The sequence below is a fragment of the Mustela nigripes genome, chromosome 4 (genome assembly GCF_022355385.1).
Source record: "Mustela nigripes isolate SB6536 chromosome 4, MUSNIG.SB6536, whole genome shotgun sequence".
NCBI classification, from domain to species: domain Eukaryota; kingdom Metazoa; phylum Chordata; class Mammalia; order Carnivora; family Mustelidae; genus Mustela; species Mustela nigripes.
In genome coordinates, this window is record NC_081560.1 from 151,643,493 (window position 1) to 151,665,297 (window position 21,805).

A 21,805-nucleotide genomic window follows, 5' to 3' on the forward strand; every position below is an offset into this window, starting at 1 on the left:
GATTTTCATTGGGAAACTCCCTTGTTGATTTGTTTCATCTAACTTATTAACCAGAAATATTTAAGGATTTCTAAAGATGAATTGGAATCTTCTCGGGATCATATTTCTAGGATACATTGTGTATCTTCTGTAAAGAATTTTGCCAAGTAACTTACTGCTCATGAATTCATTATTTTCCTCCATCTTTTGGACTTGTATACCCCATCCATTCCATTTCACAGATTGGATAACTGGCACATAAAGAATGTACAGGAAAAGTAAAACTAAGTTAGGAGAGAGAGCTAAGGTTTCTCATTCCTAGCCCTCCTTGCCCCAACGACCCTAGCTTCTGGAGGGTGGTTTAGTCTCCTCCAGTTCTCAGGTCACCTTTGCCTTATGGAAGGAAAAATGTGAGCAACCTCCTGTCCTCCACCAAAATTTGCTGCCCCCTATGTGTGTGGGCTCGGCCATTGCATGGTCTCTTTGCCACCCATCTGGGCAGCCATGGCTCTGTTGAAAGGGCTCTCATTCATGATGAGACAGAGCTTGGTACTTCTTCACCTCTGTCTAGATTGTTGATTTAAGAATTCATTCATGTGTTACACACATAAACTCTTATACCCTGAGCTGGGCTATGATAGTTGTGAAGACGGACAGGGGTTTTACACCATGGAGAGTTTAGTCCAGAGTGGAGAATACTAAGTAGCGCCCAGAATGTGTCTTGTTTGCTTGAAGGAGTTAGCAAAGGACTTTGTGGCCATTTTTTTTCAAAATGGAAAGTTTTCGTGTGAAAATCAGATTTCCAGTTTTTCTTGAAAATTTTGGTAGGTGTAATACTGACAATTGGATGGAGATGGTTAGGGGCACCCCTTTTAGACAGAAGATGGTCTCTGTTTCTCAGTTTGCCACAGTCCACCATTCCTTAATATCTTTCACCCAACCCGCATTACTCATTTCTGTTCCCTGACCTGAAGGGATTTGAGCTTGTGACCTCACACGCACAAGCAGTTCTTATTACTGAACTTTGGTAGTGGCCCATGTTTCCCAAGCTCTGCTCTTGTCACTAGAGGCATAATAACCCTATTGTTGAACACATGGGTTTTCGTGTCAAATAGAGCTGGTGTCCAGTCCTGGCTCTATTGCTAATTAGCTGTGCATCCTTGAACAAATTATTATATATTGATGAACCTCAGTCTCCTTGTCTGTAAAGTGGCATCAGTAACAGATTGCTGGGAGTCTGTGAGGGTGAGAGGAGATAATGATTGTAAAGTTAACAGCACATGGAGAGCAGGCGTAGTTCTCATTACCTTTCCACCAGCCACCAGGATACTAACTGTGTGTGTGTAGTTTGAGATCCCATTTCCAGCAGTGTCCAAACTGCTGACACAACCTATATGTTTTGGGTCCCTGGAGCTAACCTCTGATGAACCCTGCAGAACTAGAATATTCTAGGCTTTTTATTATTGCTTAAAATCTCTATTTTTTAAATTAAGTCCTACATGTCTACAAACCTGTTGTTGTTCCTATTAAGAAAACCCCACCAGAGTGACAGCACTTAGGCTTCTTAATTAAGGGCTGGTATAATGGAAGGGGAACATGGAGAAGGTTAGAGGGTTATTGTTATTATTATTTTTTTAAGTATAGTATAGGTAAAAGCTGAAGTGTAGATGAAGACTGAGAACATTCACTGGAATACAGGTACTCCCATAAGAAGTCAAGCTTGAAACTACTCTGATCTGAATTTTATAACCACAGAACAGTGTTCTTCAAGGTCATCTATAAAGAACCCCCTTGGAAATACAAGGATTTAAAATGTCATGCCAAAAGGGTGCCTGGGGGGCTCAGTTGGTTAAAGGTCCGACTCTTGGGTTTGGCTCAGGTCATGATCTCAGGGTCATGAGATTGAGACCCTTGTCTGGCTCTATATTCAGCACAGACTATGCTTGAGGATCTCTCTCCTTCTCTCTCTGCCCCTCACACTTGTGCATGCTCTTGTTCTCTCTCTCTCTCAAATAAATAAATAAATAAAATCTTTAAAAAAATCAAAATAAAAAGTTATGCTGAAGCCTTAGTCATGCACTGGTTATCCTGACAGCCATGCCCCTACTGGGCTCTGAGATAACTGAGGGCTCTAAAGGAGTCTTGGACTCCTTTGGTTGGTGGAACTCAATTCTCTATACCTGACTCTTTTCACTTTAGGGCCAAGGAAAATTAAGATAATCTGGAATATTCTCTGTTTTAAGATAATGCACACAAGGGATTTTTGAATCACGCCCCCGCCCCCCCACGACTTGGAAAAGGCTGTGTCCCTGAATTGGGGGCTTTTTTGCCTGCTTTGCCCAGGCCCTGTGTCAGTCAGAGGTGGTATGGAAGGGGCAGCCAGGGGCTCGGGGGAGGGTTGACAGCAATGAGTGCCCAATCTCAGTGGCCGCCACCTGCCTCCACCTAGTGAGTCTTGAGATTTGGAACAGGGACTGTTTGGTGTGCCAGACTCCCTCAGAACTGCTTCTTTCCCACCTTCTTCCCCCCAAAACTTCCCTCTGGCCTCTTCGGCTTTCTGTCCTATTTGATTCCTCCAAATCCACAGCAGAGGATCGTGTTTTCCCTAACTCTGCATTAACTGCTAGGCAAGCACAAGAATGGGCTTGGTTGGTTCCGTAGCAAATCCCAGCCCCACTGCCTCCCGAGTGGAGAAGCATCTACAGGGCTGTTGAAAAGTGAACCCATGCAAAATTTGGGTGATTCTCTTGGTAGTAAGGAAGAGCCTGATGGAATTTGGGGCATTGGAACCCCAATGAGGAACTGCTCTGGGAGGATGAGTCAGAAAGGAAGTTCTCATCCAGAGCTACAGCCTCTCCTCCCCCATGAGGCTCCATCCATCCTCTACAGAGGTCAAGGAGGAGTTCTTAGCCAAGAGTGGTAGGCACTTTCACTGAGAATAGCTAATAATATTCACCAAGGTCTAACTACCTAAACAAGGCATTTTGTTTAATGTTGATAAGCTTTCATAATAACCCCGTGAAGTGGGGGTCATATGTATCCCAGCCTTGCAAATGAGGGAAGAGAGGTTTAGAGACGTTGTGTAACTTGGCTGGGGTCACTTCGTTGTTCGTGAGGAGCAGAACTCAACAGGGACAATATGCCCAGGCCTGTGTCTTTAGCCCCTGGGCTCCCTCACTTGGGCGGCGCTGGGGTTCATAGAATGGAGCACATTTGGCTTCCTTCTCTGTCCCATGCCTCCCTGGACATATGGCTTTGCCTGGCTAGTACTGAATGGTTACAAAAAGAATGTCATGCCCTCTACATGTGATGTTTGGATAGCTCCAGGATGTTGCAGATGAAAATGAGGTTTTAGAGCCTCCACAGGAAGCAGCAAGGAGTTGATGACTTCTCAGTGTGCAGAACAGTGTTTCCATGAAGGACTCAAGTGACTATTGTGTCCATGCCACAAGCCTTGGGCTTCGGTCTTTCTAGAACCCTTCCTATCATAGTTTCTCACATCAAGAGAAGAAGGCCTTCCTCTAGCAAGCCTGGGCAGATCCCACTGGCCCTGGGTTGAGTTTGTTTTGAGAGGGAAAGGAAGTGCTGTGGGACCTCACATTGCTTAGAGATATTTGGTTATAATAGACACAGGGAAAGCTAGAGCTGTAGATGTAGTAGTTGAGGACTGTTCTTGGAATGTGTACTTGGAGAGAAAACAGGCAGAGAGATAGGGAACCCCTATCAGTGAGTGTAAAATTCCTCACTGTCTTCGACAGACGGCCTGGGGGATGGGACCAGTGGGGACAAGGGGAGCTCTGTGGATGTGGTAGATTATAGAAGCTGAGAATGGGTCCACACTGCTCCCTTCAGGAGGTGGCATCCACATCCTCTCCTCTGGGATCTGGATGGATTTGTGATGACTTGGCCAATGGAATAGGGCAGAAGTGAGACTTGCAGGTCTAGGCTTCATAAGACTTGCAGGTTTTTCTCCCCATCACTTGTCACTTCCTGTCACTCTTAGAATTCTGCTACCATGCTGTGAGGGGGTCTCAGCTGCCCTGAGTAAAAGCCTACATGTAAAGGAACCGAAGCCCTTGGCCTTGCTGCTGACAGCCAGGACCGACTTACCAGCCACGTGGGTGTGGCATCTAGCAGGTGGATCTCTAGCCCTATCAGTTTCCCCAGCTGAGTGACGCAGAGAACAGATGTCCCTGCTGAGCCCTGCTCAAATTGCAGACCCATGAGAAAAATAAGCCCCTCAGTTTGGGGGTGGTTTGTTGTAGAACGATCTATAGCCAGAACAGTGGGTAACATGGCAGGGAAATCCTCCATTTCCTAGTGTGGAGGGATTGGATTTAATTCGATGGCACCTGGGCGGTGAATGTGTTTGTGTGCGTGTCTGTGTGCATGTGTGCAGACACACGGGGAGCACAGGAACTGTGAGTCTAATAGCCCTTCCAGTGGTGCAGAGTTCATGCCACCCAGTGTGGACAATCATTCTCATGGAAACCCAATTGATAGTGGAGGAGAGAGAAGTAATGTTAAATATAATAATAAGGATGAGCAATAATTATTCCCAAGTGAAGTGTCCCAAGGCGGCAATGAGGGTAAATACCATTCTTTGTCCATCCCTGATCTACCCAGCCTCAGAGTGGGACCTGCAATGCGGCTTCTTCCCATCTCAGAGAAACATTTTTTTTTCTGCCACCAAAGTTTTGATGCATCACTTTTTAAATTCACAATGGAGAGGGTCAACTGTGTCACAGTAGCAGGGAAAATTTGCATAAAGTCTCTGAAATGTGTTGAGCTCACTTAAAGACCAAATCACCAAACTCAGTGGTAATGAAGAAATAGTAACATTGCAGCCAGCCTTGAAAACCAACCGGGTTCTGTCATTCAAAAGCTGGGGTTTTCTCCCAACCCCTCAAGAGCTTTTGTCTTTCCTCATTGTCCTTTGGAGGCCACAGTATCATTTTCTTTCTCTTTCTTCCATGGGAGAGACAGCCATGAGACACAGCTGAGATAATGCGAGTAAATAAAATTAAAAAAAAAAATATTGAGCAATATTCTCCCAGCATGCAAGTCCCAGTTTGGGGGAAAAAATTAGGTCCTTTTGGAAGCTGCCTTAACTCTTCGGGGGTCTCCACGGTACCATTCAGTAAATGATTGCCTCTCCGCATCAAACAGCACCCTAGTGGCCTGAAAGAGTTAATGTGGCCTCCAGAAGTGCCCATCGCGGTCCCAGGAAGGAGTGCGAGCCTTGGGAGAATCTGGCTGAGCATACAATTACTGTTCAGCTCACAGTGGCCCAATTTACTTTATTGTAGAGTGCCTGCAGGAGTCCCACTGCTTGAAGACGATCTAGATGCTTCTGAGTCAACTGCCTGCAAATTGGTCTTGGAGGGGTTTGCCAGTGCAGGGAGGAGGCACAGGAATTTGTTAGATATCATAGCAGATATGTTAGTCCTGGGGAAGAAATAATCTTACCAGAAATTCCCAGCCGAAAGGACTGATGCTTTCTTTCCAGGTGATAGCCGCTTTCCAGATGGCAGCCATAAATTTCTTAGTTACGCACATGCTACATGACTATGAGTGAGATAACTCAGCTCTTCATTCTGCTGTTTACCTGCTTCTCTGGGCTTACTCTCCGGCCTCAGCCTTCATTTCTGTAAAGTGGGAATAATCATAACAATACTGATCTCAAAGAGTTGTCATGGGATTAATGGAAGGAATGCACATAAGTGCTTGGTCCAGCAATTGGCACAGACCCAGCATGCAATACATTCAGCCATCAATCTGCATGTTGTGGATTTCATCATCATGTGTTCACTTATTGAGTATTCGTTGAAGGTTGACTACAGCATCTAACACTCACCTAGCATGTCTGTAATGGCTTTTTAAAAAATAATTTATTTATTTATTTGAGTGAGAGATTGAGAGTGAGTGAGCATGAGAACACAAGTAGAGGAGGAGGGAGAGGGGAAGAGAGAACCAGGCTCCTGGTGGAGCAGAGAGCCTGACGTGGGGCTCGATCCCAGGATCCCGGGATCATGACCTGAGCCTAAGGCAGACACCCAACTGACTGAGCCACCCAGGCGCCCCTAGCATGTCTGTAATTTCAGCAAAGTTCTGATGAACTGCTTTCTTATTTACTAAGGTAAGGGACAACTCTGTCCATTTATAAAATGGACAATAAAAGAAGTATTTCAGGTACAAAGTTTTGTTCAAAACAAAATAAATATTCCTGTACTCACCACCTATATAAAAAAAATAAAATATTTCAGATAAACTGAAGCCTCCTGTGCATGCCTGCTAGAGCTCAGTCCCCTTCTGCCCTCCTCTGGTGCAAATCCCCATCCTGCTGAGTTATCATTCCCTGTAGGGGAATATATATGTATATATATGTTCCCTGAACATATTATATGGATACAACATGTATTATGTATATCAAATATATATATCCAATATATAGCCATGTTATACAATAATATGGATCATAATAATCATAAGTGATATTATTATGAATTTTATAGGTAGACTCATAGGTTTTTCTAGACTCAAGACTGTAATATAATTTTATAACTTGCTTTTTGCACCCAACATTCTATTTCTGCATTTACCCATATTGATTCATGTCACTCTATTTCTTTTTCAGATCTATATCATATCCTTACATAAGTATGCCACAGATTATTCATTCATTGTTCTGTTGGTGAACACTGAGTTCTTCCAAAATGTCACAGTCAGAGATACAGTTTGTGTTCATGTCTTCTTGTGTACACGAGCAGGCATTTCTACAGGGAATATGCCTAGAAAGGAAATGCTGAGTCATAGGATGTGTCCCCCTATAATTTTATTGGATTGGATGAAATACTCTTCAAAGGGATTTTATTATGCACGTTGTGCTCCGTCAGTAGATCATGGGGGTTTCCTGGTCCTTTCTCACATTTAGTATTGCCAGGCTTCACATTTTTTCCAGCTGGAAATATGTGACTGTCTCATTGTGCTTTTAAAGATTTTATTTATTTATTTGACAGAGAGAGATCACAAGTAGACGGAGAGAGAGGCAAGCAGAGAGAGAGAGAGAGGGAAGCAGGCTCCCTGCTGAGCAGAGAGCCTGATGCGGGACTCGATCCCAGGACCCTGAGATCATGACCTGAGCCTAAAGCAGCGGCTTAACCCACTGAGCCACCCAGGCGCCCTCATTGTGCTTTTAATTTGCATTTTACTTACTATTATTTCCTGATTATTTTCCTTGTTATTTTTTGTATCTTTTATAAGTTACTTGTTTCATTTGCCTGTTTTAAGAAAATCAGAGGTTTTTTAAAAAAATTAATTTGTGGGAATCTGGATGATATTCCTTTGTCTGTTATATGCATTCCAAATATTTTTTTTTACCAATCCATGGCTTGTTTCCTTTGTACATAGCATCTTTTAATACAGAGAACATTTCTTTTTTTTTATTTATTTCTTTTCAGCATCAAAGAATTCATTGTTTATGCACCACACCCAGTGCTCCATGCTCCATAATACCCACCACCTGGCTCCCCCAACCTCCCACCCCCGCCCCTTCAAAACCCTCAGATTGTTTTTCAGAGTCCATAGTCTCTCATGGTTCATCTCCCCTTCCAATTTCCCTCAACTCCCTTCTCCTCTCCATCTCCCTATGTCCTCCATGTTATTTGTTATGCTCCACAGAGAACCATTTCTAAAAGGTTTTTACTTTTTAAGAAATATGGTATCTACAGCAAGGAAACACATCCCTCTAGAATTTTGATGCTTTTCTCACCTTTTCTAGAAGGAAGATCTCAGGTTTAAAGAACTCAGTCACATCTTTGGGCAGGAATATAATTTAATATGGCTGGTGAGTAGGAGCAGTGTACAGCAGTCTAGCAAAACTCTATTTTGTGGAGGCCACTAATTGCCAGGAAACTGGAAAGAGGGAGTTGCCAGGAACTCAAGTCCTGTGCCAAGAAGAGTCACTCCACTCTGACTGTTGGTCTGGAGAGAACTCTCCTCATCCTGGGACTAGTAAACTTTGCCTGTGATGACACAGGAGAACAAAGGGAGAAGATTCTAATGAAAAGCAGATTGGGAGGGAATTCTGAAATTCTGAATTCTTAGGGAAACCTCAGTGGAATTTTAAAATTAATGACTTCTATTAAATAGTATCCTAAACAATGAAAGAAAAAGTCCAAGGTGAAAAAAGGACCAGATAGGATAGAACTAGAGAAGAAGCAGAGAAGAAAGAATCTTAAAGAATTAAAAAAACAAAAAAACAAAAAAACAGAAATAGGAGATTAAAAGGGACCACAACCACGTGGACCCAAAAGAATTTCCCGAGCCTGGACCTAAGCGAGAAATCCAAGGAATAGATGGAAAAATTTCATTTCGTGTGAATTTCAGGTTTCTGTACAGTGAAACCAAGTAATACCAAATTAAAAGGAAAAAATGATAGTATTGTGGACCAAGTGTTAGCATTTTTTGGTATGTGAAGAGCTTTTTAAAACAAATAAGAAAATAGTGAAAACCCTGATAGAATAATAGGCTGAGGGTAAAAACAGGCACTTCAAGAAGCATAAAAAATGTTCATCTATTTTGGTAATCAAAAGACTGCGATTGAGGGTAAAAACAGGCACTTCAAGAAGCATAAAAAATGTTCATCTATTTTGGTAATCAAAAGACTGCGATTGAGAGGAGATTTTTTTTCTTCTATAAGCTTTCTCATTTAAGATGAAAAAGCAGGACAGTGCCCCATGCGTTTAGAGAAACTAGTCCCCTCCCATGAAGCCCCTGGAGAGGCTAATCAGGTAAACTTTTTCTGGGGAATGAGTTAGTAATCTGCATCAAAGCAGTAAAACAAACAAACAAACAAATAAATAAATAAATAGCATGTTCTTGTAACTTGCAATCCCACCCTTAGGAATTTATCAAAGGAAATAATTTTATGATTAAAACTTAGATATCTGCACAAGGTTTGAGAAGCAAGAAGCATGCAAGGGTAGAATCAGAGAGGTAACAGTTGATGGGGTAAGGAAGTTGAGGGAGACGGGAACCCAGAGAATCACCTTTGGAATTTCTCACTAGGGCACCTGGGTTGCTTGGTAGAAGCATTCACAGAGACAAAATACACAGATCTGGGAGGAAGGCAGTGGTTTGAATTATGTGTATTTGACACTTTAGGAGCATGGGTTCAGGGGCCGATGCTCAGTGCCCAGTTGGTTGTGGGTTTGGAGCTCAGCAGAAGCTGAAGAATTTACAGGCACTAGGGTAGGAATACAGTGGAAGGTGTGTTAGGGTAGATGTTAGGGTAGGTGTTTCAGGGGCCTTTGGGATACACCTGGGACAGTGAGGTGATCCATGGGTTTGGGCTGGCAGGGAAAGTGGCAAGGCGATTCTCATACCTTGTTTTGTCACTTTGACGTCTTTGCTTGGAATCCTGTTTATTGCCCTTCAGGCCTGGGAAAACTCCGTGGGGATCATCTGCTTTCCCAGTCTCCAAAGGTTGGCAGAAGATACTTCAAACCAGCTTGCCCAAGAGATACAGAAGGCACTTGTGGGAAAGCCTGCAGGTAAGAGAACACTTTATGGTGAGCAAAACCATCTTACGTGTTCCTCCCAGGACCCCTATGAAGCTCTTCTCTGCTTTCCAGGGGAGTCAGACTGGTGCCTTCCAGAGAGCACTATAGGCTCACTTCTGCTGCCGAGGATGTTGGGAATGAAGGGAAAAATTGGCAGAGAAGAGAAGAGGGATGTGCAGAATTCTGCTGCTCCTGGGAAGGACACACACACACACACACACACACACACACACACACACACACACAACCAGGGTCTCTGGGAGGGGGCGTACTAGGATATAAGGCACACCTGTGTGTTCAGTGAATAGCTCAATCCAGAAAAGACATAGAAGCCAAAGCGAAACATGTTTTCAGTTTTGGGGCTCCTAACTTGCAATTTTCTGCTCCTATAGCTGGACCCTGAAGGCTGGGCAGAGTTTCAGGGTGACACAGGGCTGAGGGACAGGAAGGGATTCTAGGGGGAAGGAGTACTTTGAGAATGGTGCAGATTGCAGGCATCTCTGCAAAGTAAGGGGCTGAAGGATACAGGAAGAGGGGTGAGGACTCTGGATTGGAGAAGACCAATAGCTGGGGAGCTTCTTATTATTTGGTAACGGAGAGCCATTGATGGTTGTTGAACAGGCATGTTGACATGATAAAGAAGGTCCTCCCAGGAGATTAATCTGGCGGAGTGTGAGATGTTTGGTATGGATTCAAATGGCATTGTGGAGAGGAGAGGAGAAGTGCCCTAAAGATGCGAAAGCACATCTCATGGGAAAGGAGGCCAAGGGGATGGAACGGAGTGTGGGCAGGTCATTGCCCCGCCCTGCTGGTTACACTTTCTCCCCTTCATGTGCTGTTGCCAGAGCAAGCCAGGGAGGCAGCTGGGCAGTTGCTGCGGTGGAAGGGGGATGTGCATCAAGATGGCTACCTGCTCCTGAAGTCAGTATTTGTGCTCACAGGGACAAACTCGGTAAGTTTCGGACCCCGTGGGCCCCACTTGGGAGCTCTGTATCCATGTGCAGCAGGAAGTCCCAGGAAAGGGCAGTGGCATGTCTCAAGTGTGTTTTTTTCCCCATGATACTGATTTATCATTTCTCCTGCCCTATGTCCCTTCTTATCTAGAACATGGACTTGAGCAGCTGAAATTCATTTTGGAATCCTGCTTTTTTTCCGTTGACCAGCTGCCTGTAACCTTGGGCAGATTGTCACCTTTCTGGGACCCAATTGTGTGGTTAATTTTAGAATAGAGGATAATGCCTTAGTTCTAGGGTTAGTGCAAGGATTAACAATGGCTGATGTGTACGGATGGTTTCCTGTGTCAGGGCAAGACAGGTGTGTCCTGTGCAGGTCAGTTAAACCCTCCACGCCCTCTCACTAAGACTGTGAAGCCACTTTAGTCACCATCTTGTGTATTGCTGTCTGTCTGACTCCGGAGCCTGTGCTCTGAGCCATTGCTCTTTAATGCCTCCTGCTAAACTCAGACCGAAGGAGCCCACTTTAGGCACCTTAGGCACCTGTCCCATGCATGCCCAGAGATAGTGCCTGAATGAGTCTGACTTCTCTTCCTTCCCTTCCCTTCCTACGGTACAACCGTCCTGGTTGCAGACATGTCCTTCCTATGACTGTGGGTGACTGTGTCCTCTTAGGCAGAAGCAGTGCCCAGGAGCTGTGACTATCACCAGGAAAGGCCAGAGGCCCTGGACAGGGCAGGCCCAGAGACTCGTGTATCTGGTGAGAGTGCCCACTGCACTCCAGTCTGGCACTCAGCGCCAGGAGCAGCAGGGAACCAGATGGGGGCACAGCTGCCCTGAGGCTAAAGGTGGAGGAGACCTCAGCTGGGCATCTGAAATAGTGCTTGGAGCTGGGGGAGGAGGTTGGCGTGCAGTCCTTCATTGGGGGAGGGTCCCTGGCCTTTGCTCTATATACCTCCTGGAACACTACCTGCATGGCAGCCTGAAACACAGAGAGGGAGCTTTTCTGCCCCTGGAGCAGGACTGCTCACACTCTGGAGGTAAAAATTAGCCTAAGAGCTTGTCTTCCACTGTGAGCCACCAGCCTGCAAAGTAGTGAGACAAGTAAGTAGGTGTATTTTAGTGGAGCCCGTGCAGCGTGAAGTACAGGGGAGCCCCCCCAGGCCAGGCTGCAGGAGAGCCAGGTGTCCAATACGGGTGCCCTACCACTACCATGCCCTGGAAGCTTCAAGGCAGAGGGATAGGACCAGCATCCTGCTTTATATTCCCGGTTCTGGCCCAGACTGTGCATTCTTCCTTTCTTTTTCTCATTTTGCCACCGTGTGTGTCACCTTAGTCAGCTGGGTGGGAGGTCGGGTGGACAGTACGCTTCAGATTAATGCCAAATGTGTGCACACATGCACACACACACACACAGACCTTGCTGCTGCCATAACCCCAGGGAAGCGGCCAGCTGAGCAAGTGGAAGAAAGGCTCCAGAAAGTTCCATACTGAGCCTGGTCCCCTCTCTGCCTACTTCCTGCCTTCTCCCCTCTGGCTGGCTGCTCTGGTTATCAGTGCTAACTTATAGGACTGTTTCAGTCTTGGGGAAGTCTGAGATATGAACCAGGGGATGGGAAGGTCCTTGATCAGGTCCTTCATTCCAGGTTTTCACTTGTTCTGAACCACGCCCTCCCGAGTGTCTAATTCCCTAATCAGGAGGCAACCTACCCAAATCAGTAGTATAATCGTGTAGGAAAGCCCTTGTGTTCTGCTCTGTACCTGTCCCTCTCTCCCTCATTCCCTCCCTTCTTTCCTCCTTTCCTTCCTTCCTATTACCTATCCTATAAAAGACGAAATGTTTATTGAGTTCATAGTATACACTGTATAAATGTAATCTTCACAGCTGCCCTAGGTGGGTCAGATGATTGTCTTTGGTCTTAAGAATGTGTTGCCCGGAGAGAAGATAGGATTTACCCACGTTCCCAGCTAAAATGGCCCCAGGGACTGGCTAGACTGTGCTGGTCTGGGCCAGAGGGGTGCTCTGCAGGCTTTGTGGCCATGGGTCATGTCTGCGCTTCCCTTGCAGGAGACGCTGGGCAGAGTTGCTGAGTCTGGCCTTCCAGCCCTGCTCCTGCAGTGCCTTTACCTCTTCTTTGTCTTTCCTCTGGAAAAGGACGAGCTTTTGGAGAGTGATGTTCAAGTTCAGAGGATGTTTGTGCAGGTGAGTGAAAGGAGGGCTCCCCAGCCCTTGGCCAAGACCTTGCACTGCTTCTTAGAGATGTCTTCATCTTCCTCAGTCATAGCCCCAAAGCAACTCTGTCCTCCCCAACGGTCAGCTCATCTGTCAGTCCCCAGTCTCAGCCAATGCCAGCAATCTTATGCATTTGGAAAACAGATGTTCTTCTCTCTCCATCTCATTCCTCCCTGTATCGATAGCCCCTTGTTCTCCCCCAGAAAAGCGCGCAGCTCCTCTACCTCCTGCACTTGGCCCCCACAGCTCCCCTTCCTCCAGGGTGCATTCCCAGGCCCTGCCTGCCCTCCCCAGCATGTGGAGTCCCTATCTCTGGCCCCACCACGTCCTCTGAGGACAAGCATGCTAACTGATTTTGCATAAGGGTAACCAACATTTCCCAAGTATTTCCCTGTCACTCCCCTCCCCCACACCTTGCCATGGCCTTGCGTCTCTCCCTTCCCCGAGCCCTCTCTTCCATTCCAGGAGGAGTGTAGTACTACAGTTCTGATTCCATGTCAGCTAAAGCATGGTCAGTGAAAGTGGTAGTGGGTGAGGGGCTGGCATTGGGACCCTGGGGATCTGGCTCCCAAGAACACTTTGTGAGGTCACCTCCTTCCCCCTCCCAGAAGCTATCTCAGGCTGCTCAACATCAATGTAATTTCCTGGTGTCCTTCCCCATTTTCCCTATCCTCTCTAACTACCAGCAGTAGCTTTTTTTTTTTTTTTTAAGCAGAACTTCTCACCTCTTTCCCTGCCCCCTTACCGGCCAGTTCTGCTTTCTCAGGCTCCCAGATGCTGCCGTCTCCAGAGGACTCCTCCCGCCTCTCTAGAGAAGACCTTGGTTGGGGGGGAGGGAAAGGAGGGCCCTGTGTCCTGCTCATCTTTCCGCAGCCAGGGCCTCAGGGCGCCGTCTCACAGAGCAGGTGCTTACGAGTTTTTGCAAATTTCCGAGTGCATTTGTGCATTGCATATGTTCATTCATGTTAGCATCGTGTGAGATTCATTCTCAAGCCAGAATCATCATTATCCGAGGTTATCTCACAAGTTCACTTATGGTAGGTCACTCCTCAAGCTGCATTTGTTGGAAGCTTGGGCATCATTTATCTGTATATAAATCACATTCTCAGTGGTGGCAGGATGCAGTCCCGGGCACTTTGACAAGCCCTTACCATGTGGCTTTCCCGTGTCCTGCAGAGAACTAGTGCAACCCTGCCTTCACGGTTCGGTCCATGCATGGGTAGAACATGAGCCAAGTGATAGGCCATGGCTGCGTTCCTGGGGCTTTCCTTATTTCATTCCGCAAAATTATATGGAGCTCCTTCCATGTGCTGCTCTACACCAGACCGGTGGTTCCAGCAGCAAGCATAGTACCCTCTCTCGTCGAGGTGACAGAAAGATGGGGAAGCCAAACAGCGGAAATAATCATGTGATTAAAGAGCAGGCCCCAATTTTTTAAGTGCTCTGAAGGAAAAAATGGAAGGTGTCCTGGGAATTGAGGACAAGGGGACCGGATTTAGAGCAGAGGATGAAGGAAGGCTGTCCAGAGGAAATGGCTCTGAACTGGAGTTGAAGGTTGTAGTGGAGGTGTGAAGGGGAAGGAGAGGGGACAGGAGCAGAAATGGTGTCGAAGGGTCCCATGGCCAGCAGATGGGGTCTGGAGCCCCGTTCTGTGGCTGTCCAGCTTGGACTCTGTTACTGCAGTCAGAAGGGGCTAATAGATTCAGATGGAAGGAGCTGTCCATATCTGCTGGAGAAGGAGATCTAGTCAGACCACCCAGAGCCAAAGGGTGGACTGCACACAATCACCCGAGAGAGGAGGTGGGGCTGGTCTGCACAGAGGTCTGTGAGCCATGATGTACCCCAAGTGGCAGGACCATATCAGAAGTCCCTCTGGTAGCCACTGGGAGATGCTGGGAGAGGAGGCATGGGGCCCAGAGAGGAAGTTCTAGGATAACTTCTGTGTAAAAGGTCAACTCTCTTGAGTCAAACCCTTTTTTGTCATTCTGAATTGGAAAGGGTAAAAACTGCTCGCATAAGATGAGGAGTGCAGACCTTAGCCCACGCCCTGTCACCCTTTTCTAGATGGTGCTCCTGACCCTGAGGCTCTGAGGCAGAGGGTGATCCAACAACCCATCCTTTGCCCTGAGACATACCCCTGGGAACTCTGGAAAAGGAGGGAAGGAATCTGTTACAGGAAAGAGGCTTCCTAACTAGGCATCTTTATTTTTTCCTCCAGATGTTGCTGAACATTTGCTGTGAGTCTCAGGGGCTGGAGAAACTTCTATCAGGAAATGAGCTTCAGTCTCTAGTGATTGCCACTACCTGTCTTCGGGAACACAGCTGCTGTTTTTGGAAGGAACCCACCTTCTGTGTGCTGAGGGCAATCTCCAAAGCCCAGAACCTCGGCATCATCCAGTACTTGCAGGGTATGACCCCCCGGGAGACCAGGGCTGGGATGTGGGCCCACTTTCTACAACGAGACCCTGGAACCAAAAAAGGCATGGACAAACTGAGTCTTCACGGATGCCCATCTTGGCCTAGTAGATGACCCTTTGCTTGGTTTCCTTCATAAGAGTGCGTTTATTATTTATTTTGGTGCTCCCTCGGAGCACCAAAGGGGAACTCATTTACTGTGCACATGCTGTCAAACACAGGCCGTGCTGGACCCATTTGTGTGTTATCTCATCTGTGTCTTTGAGATGGATATTAATGCCATTTCATAAAGTGGAAAATGGGGACCAAGGGTGGAAAAACTTGCCCAGCTCCCAGCTCACAACCCCGAGAATCACATTCTAAACCCAGAGATGTCCAATCCAGAGCTTCCGGCTCTGATCTGGGCAGCATATGTAGTGCTGATGCTATAGATTCTGGAACCAGACAGCTGAGCTGTGGACTCTAGGTCTGTCCTCCTGTTCTCATAGCTGAATGACCTTGAGCACTCAAGTGCCTGTGTGCCTCAGTTCTTTTATCTGTAAAATGGGAGTAGTAAACCCTTGCCCTGTGATCTGTCTTTTCTCTGGGGCCTCCTGTAACAGCGAAGCATCAGCTGGGGACAGCTGAGAGAATTCAACAAATCTACTATTGTAACTGAGCCTGGGACCGAACGTTAGCCCCAGGTTAGGGATTCAAGGCCAGGGCCCAGCAGTAATGGCCCTTAGCTGAGCTGGGTCTGAGATGATCAGCAGCCCAGGTAACCCCTGCAGACTAGAGTCAGAGACCCCTGAGAAAAAGCTGCATGTGTTGGCGGCAGGTGTCTCTCACTGTACCATTATTAACAAAAGAAAATTTGTACCTCGGTGGGGGAGGTACTGGAGCACTGAGCCCAGGACTCCCTTAGGATCGGAATGAGCAGTTTCCATGGGCATAGAGGCTGAAGAGAAGTTTTGGAAGAAAGGGCTGGCCTGGTGGTTCCCTGTAAAGCCTGCAGCTCTTGGGGCTGACCTGCCCAGCATGCTGACTTTGGGGGGGCATCTGAAGCTTTGCTGCTGAGGAACAGAGCATGTGTGATCTTGTAGACGATTTTCCTGATCCACTGTTGTGTCTTTCCTGGCACTCAGAAGAGCCTTCCACCAGTGAAAGAGCTCTAAAAATAGTGATCCCTCAAAATGCAAATCCAGTGACCTCTCTCTTATGACTCAAATCTTCGCGTGGCTTCTCACAGCTCTGGGTAACCAGCAAGTTCCATGGCTAGGCGCACACTTCTGGGCCCTGGTCCTGCCTTCCTCCCTTCCCTTGCAGCCCACACTTCTGGGGGCCAACCCCCCGGGCACTTTAGTAGTGGAAACACACCAACACACCACCTTTTTGTCCCTCACTTTCTTTAGACTCCTGTATCCTTGCCTGAACTTTTAATCAGGCTGATCTCTGTGCATCTTCTGTGCTGCTTCCTTAAAGAAGGTCTTTGTCAGTGCCCAGCTCTGGCACCGTGTAGCTCACGACCTGACAGACCCGCCTGTCCCACCCCTGCTGCATGCTGGGAATTAGGAGCAGCCGGCCAAGACTCTTCCTTCCTCTTCCTCTTTCACCTACTCTCCATCTGGGTCTGCAGAATGGGGCTCTTGGGACGGCACTTCCCACGGGGGAGACTTTTTGTTGACTCAAGTCCCAGTAGAAAAGTGTTTTGAATTAATTTGCATTTACATCTTGATATGTACAGTTTAAAGGAGAGCGGGGAGCAGACGGCTGTGGCAGAAAAGCTACGGCCTCCAAACTCAATAAGGTTTTCTTCCTGCAGCCATGGATTGCATCAAGCTCTCCCTTCAGAACCTCTCCAAGCTGGCGGACAGCCTCCCCGCTCCTGAGGTGAGCGAGGCAGTGAACCTCATCTTGGGCTTTGTGAAGGACTCCTACCCCGTCTCCTCAGCTCTGTTCCTAGAGTTTGAGAATGGAGAGGGCTACCCTCTGCTCCTTAAAGTGTTACTTCGGTAAGTGGTTGTCCTTGGTGGGGGAGAAATTGCCAAAGTCTAGGTCTTTTGGGATGGGTTCAGCCATGAGAAGCGACCTTCCCATGAGCAAATGCTGTAGCTCTTCACAGGTTTATATGGATTCCAAGTACATGCCCTTATACCCAAGGCTGCCATTTGCAGAGTAGCTTTTATCCAGGGTGCTCCCCTTGCCTTTGGTGCTGGGCTGGTGGAGACCTCTGGGGGACTGGCATTTCCTCGGCGTCCCTGTGACGAGTGCCGTGAGCCAACATGGCTGCCCCATCCAAGAAGCCCACAGAGCTGGCCTCGTCTGTTCCCACAGGTATGACGGGCCAACGAAGAGCGAAGTGGACCCCCATCTGGAGGAGCTCCTTGACCTGGTGGTGTGGTTGACGACCTGTGGGAGGTCAGAGCTGAAGGTGTTTGACAGCGTCACGTACCCTCAGCTGGAAGGCTTCAAGTTCCATCATGAGGCTTCTGGTGGGTCATCTTATGTCTCTGGGGGCCTGGCAGTGACTGACACTGTGCCCTACAAATGCTACACTGGTCTATTACTGCCTCTTTGTGGAGAAATGAACACTTGGCTCCTGTCAGGGATTTTGTTGTACCTCTGTGGAGATTACCTATGGATTTAAAATCTCCCCTTTTTAGATTTTTTTTTTTTTTTGATGTCTTGGTGGGATTTAAAGGAAATGTTTGCTTAATAAAGGCAAAGACTCTCTCAGGTAATGGAGGGAGCCTCTGATCCCCCCCCCCCACCTCTGCTATGATGTACTCTGCAACATGTGCTCCTATACAAGGACTGAAGTCCCCAAGACAGCCACCCAGGCTCTGAGACAGGGCCACCTCCATTCTTTGAGATTGATTGGTTATTTGATTGATGAACTCTGTGGCACCAGTGGGACAAGGCAGGTATCTGCTCCCTAAAACATCACTGTAGAGACAGTCCCACATATACAGAATCATGATCTCCTCCGTAACTGGCTGATAAATGCATCGGGGACAGTGGTGACACCAGGCAGGTGGGTCAGGTCTGTCAGGGTTACTCAGGAAACTTTGCCCAGAAGGAGCCATTCAAGTGGGGTTTCAAGGCTTGGAGTGGATCACCCAGGTAGAAAGGAAGAGGATAAAGTTCAAAGGCAGAAAGTACAGCCTGAGGAAATACATGGAGACCACACACATCTGGGTGAGTCTGGGGAAATGGGCACAGAGACGGGCACAGACCAGAGCGTGGTTTCAGGAACATCCCTGGAGTCTGAGGCAGGGAGGACTAGAGGCAGGGAGTTCTCTGATGGAGAGTTTCCTGGGCCAGAAAAGATGAGGCTTTACCCTCGAGCTAGAGAGAAAGGAAGGGATGGTTTCTGAAGGTGTCTCTGTTTAGCCGCTTGGCTAGAAATGAAACTGACTTTGCTTAGTAATCTTTAGTATCATTGAATCTTAATTGATTAAAACCAACCCTTCAGCCCAGTGCTCTCCAAAGGAACTATAATGAGAGACATACCACATAATTTTAAATGCCCTGTAGCCATATTTAAAAAAATAAGAAGAAACGGGTCAAGTTATTTTTCATAGTATATTTTATTTAACCTAATATATCCAAAATATTGCCATTTCAGCATGTGGTCAATATAAATGATTGTTAGTGGCATTCTTTATGCTGCAGCTTAGAAATCCACCATCTATTCTTACACTCATAGAACACACCAGTTGGGTGGCTATATTTCTAGGGCTCTGTGAATCACCATGTCTTGGACAGTGCAGCTCTGGCCTTACTCACACTCAGCACAGCTGGCTTTTCTGGACTTTCTCATAGACATTCACCTACAGGAGCTGGAAAATAGAAACTATAAATGGTATTTCCCAACGGTAATGCAAGTATGTGTTTCTAGGCATGGGCAGGAATTATTCCCTCTTTCATCTTCAGGGGTGACTGTGAAGAATCTTCAGGCCTTCCAAGTCCTACAGAATGTTTTCCACAAAGCCAGCAACCCCATCCTCTGCACCAAAGTCCTAGAAGCCATCAGGATCATGTGGGCCTGGAATGCCCGCAACTTCTTCCTGCTGGAGTGGACCCTGCAGCCCATCTCGCAGTTTGTGGAGATCGTGCCCCTGAAGGCAGCCCCCGTGCAGAAGCAATTCTTCCAGCTACTGGAGGCCCTGGTCTTCGAGCTGCATTATGTGCCCCACGAGATCCTGCGGAAGGTGCAGTGCCTGATCAAGGAGAGCCCTGAGTCACCGTGCTCCCTGGTGGCCCTGCAGAGTGTCCTCAAGATAGTTGGCAGGGACCTTCTCTTCACTGACATCTTCCGGGACTCTGGTCTCCTTGGCTTGCTGCTGGCCCAGCTGCGGAAGCGGGCCAAGATCCTGAGGAAGTCAGGTGCATCCCAGGATTTTCGGGAAGGGAAGGGAGCAGGTTGGTGGTGGGGGGAGGGGTCTCTGTGACATTCTGCCACCCAGCAACATAACAGAAAAAGTGAGTGTGCCCATGTCACCTGGGATGGGGGGGGGGTGGTTGGAGAATATATCTTGGGGCACTTGGCTTTGCAGAGTGGACAGTCCTCTATTTCCTGTAACCAGATTGATCTTCCCCATGAAGAGGCCAGAGAGATGGGTGTACCTTTAAACAGACTCATGGGGCTAACTCAGGCCAGGGTGAATTCTCAGCTTGCAGATATTTCCTGCACTGAATGGTGTCTGAGTATGTAGCTGGAGAGATGTCAGGGAGGCAAGGGTGCTCCGAGAGTCCTGGGGTTCTGGCAGGGCAGAGGGTATGGCATGTACGTGTTAGGGGGTCAGCTGGTACACAGCCTCCTTTAGGTGCTATCAGGCCCAGTGTTCTCCTACCTGGAGCAGTGATCACTGCTATCCAGTTTCCCCCTCCAAGTCTTGTCCCACTTCTTGTGTTTTGTGTCCTTCTGGGCTCTGCACCTGTGGCTCCTTGGCAACATCCCTTCACCCCTCCCTTGGCCCTGTGCTCTTAGCCTCAGCGGCTTCTGCATCCCCCTGGGGACTCCAGGCTCCCTTCTGTCCAGGCAGGAGTACTCGCTGGCCCCTCTCACTGCCTGACCACAGCCCCAGGCACACACCCTGATGTGGTTTGTCCACCAACCTGCAGATAGGAGCCAAGGTTTGAGAACGCCTTTTCTAGCTCTTCTTGGCTTTCCCACATCTGCCCCTCTGGGCTTTCAGCCTGGAGAAGTCACACCAGGACACTGAATCCTGCCACTTTCCTCTCCCCAATATTTGGTCTTTTCTCCTACTGCACTGGGTGAGAGGGACTGAGGGCTCTCTAGCCATTGGCTGCTTTTGGAATTGGGCTTCAGACTCAAGCTGATGTCATCTGTCTGTCTGTTCCCTGGGTCTGTCTGAGGGGCGGAAGCTGAGGGAGAGAGTGTGGGCACTGGGGTCAGACAACCCTGGACGGAAATCCTGGTTATGTTACTTAGGAGCTGAGTGATCCTGAGCAAGTTCCTTAACCTCTCTGAGCCACTTTCCTCCTGTTAAATGGGTACAAGAATGTCTACATCATAAGGATGTGGTCAGCATTAAATGGGGAAGTACTGAGGTCCCCTTGCTGTGCCTGGAGCATCACAGGTGCTCAAGAAATGTTAGTTGTCTTCTCCCCTGCAGCTTCTGTGGCAATGCATGGAGGACTGAGACAGACAGGCAACTCTGGGATGCCTGGAAGGACTCACATCTCCCTGGCAGTGTTTGTAAATCGGGTCAAGATGGTGGATGAGGAGCTCCCTGCTTTACATATCTGGGCCTCTGGGCTGGGCCTTGGAGACCATCCCACCACATGCTTTTTTCCACTGCCCTTCACATAGTGTTTTTGTTTAATGTTTCTGTTGAATTTGCTTTTAAATCCCATCTCCAGACCTATGACCATTCCCAGCAGAATTTGAACTTTTTTGTGAGCTGATGTATTCGGTCTTACTTTGTGCTTTCTATTGTCTTAGTGTTCTAATGCTAGTTGTATTTCATTGTTATAGTGTCTCATGTCTAGTGTTTCTGTTGTTTCTTATTTTTCTTAGATAATTTGTCTCCTGGTTAATAAACTCTACCTTTATCCACTCATTCAGTCATTCCCCAAATAGGTATTGGGCTTTCCTCTTGTGTCAGGCACTTTTCTGGCACTCAGGATTCAACAGCGGACACATAGGCCTGGTTTGCCTTCATGAATCTAATGGAAACACCCATCCATTCCAGAATTTGGCAAGCCTCTCCACACCTCAAGTGGGAGCTGGCAGTCCTCCCTCCCAGGCATGAATGGCAAAATATAAAACTGTCCAGAGGAAATTCAAAGAGGTGGGCTTTGGACATTGTGTAGAGTAGTAGTTCTCAAAGAGTGGTCCTTAGACCAGCTCCATTAACATCATCTGGGAACTTATAAAAAATGCAATTATAGCATCCCACCTAAGACCTCCTAAGCTAGAAATTCTGGAGAGGAATTTCAGCTTCCGATTTTAGCATGCCCTCCAGGGGATTTTTTTGTGCTTAAGTTGGAGCTCCAATGGTTATAGGAAGTAATATGGTGACTTCTTCTGAATTAGGATGTATGTTCTCTTAAAATAGAAACATTATGTTCTCATTTCCTCAAAAGTATAGGAAACTAATGGAATCAGAGATTTGGGGCCATACCAGGTGTACTTAAGATTTTATTTATTGCTT

General features: G+C 47.3%; 1 protein-coding gene across 7 annotated transcripts in view; it reads left to right on the plus strand.

Moving 5' to 3' along the window:
• The window catches only part of WDFY4 (WDFY family member 4), a 281,403-nt gene that overhangs the window by 19,982 nt on the left and 239,616 nt on the right, over nucleotides 1-21,805 (plus strand). For all 7 annotated transcript variants that reach the window (XM_059397992.1, XM_059397994.1, XM_059397995.1 and 4 more), the window contains exons 3-9: nucleotides 9,419-9,533; nucleotides 10,388-10,494; nucleotides 12,564-12,698; nucleotides 14,947-15,136; nucleotides 16,945-17,134; nucleotides 17,457-17,614; nucleotides 19,059-19,511. In XM_059397992.1, the coding sequence (XP_059253975.1) occupies nucleotides 9,419-9,533; nucleotides 10,388-10,494; nucleotides 12,564-12,698; nucleotides 14,947-15,136; nucleotides 16,945-17,134; nucleotides 17,457-17,614; nucleotides 19,059-19,511 (1,348 nt within the window). The remainder of the gene's footprint in view (nucleotides 1-9,418; nucleotides 9,534-10,387; nucleotides 10,495-12,563; nucleotides 12,699-14,946; nucleotides 15,137-16,944; nucleotides 17,135-17,456; nucleotides 17,615-19,058; nucleotides 19,512-21,805) is intronic.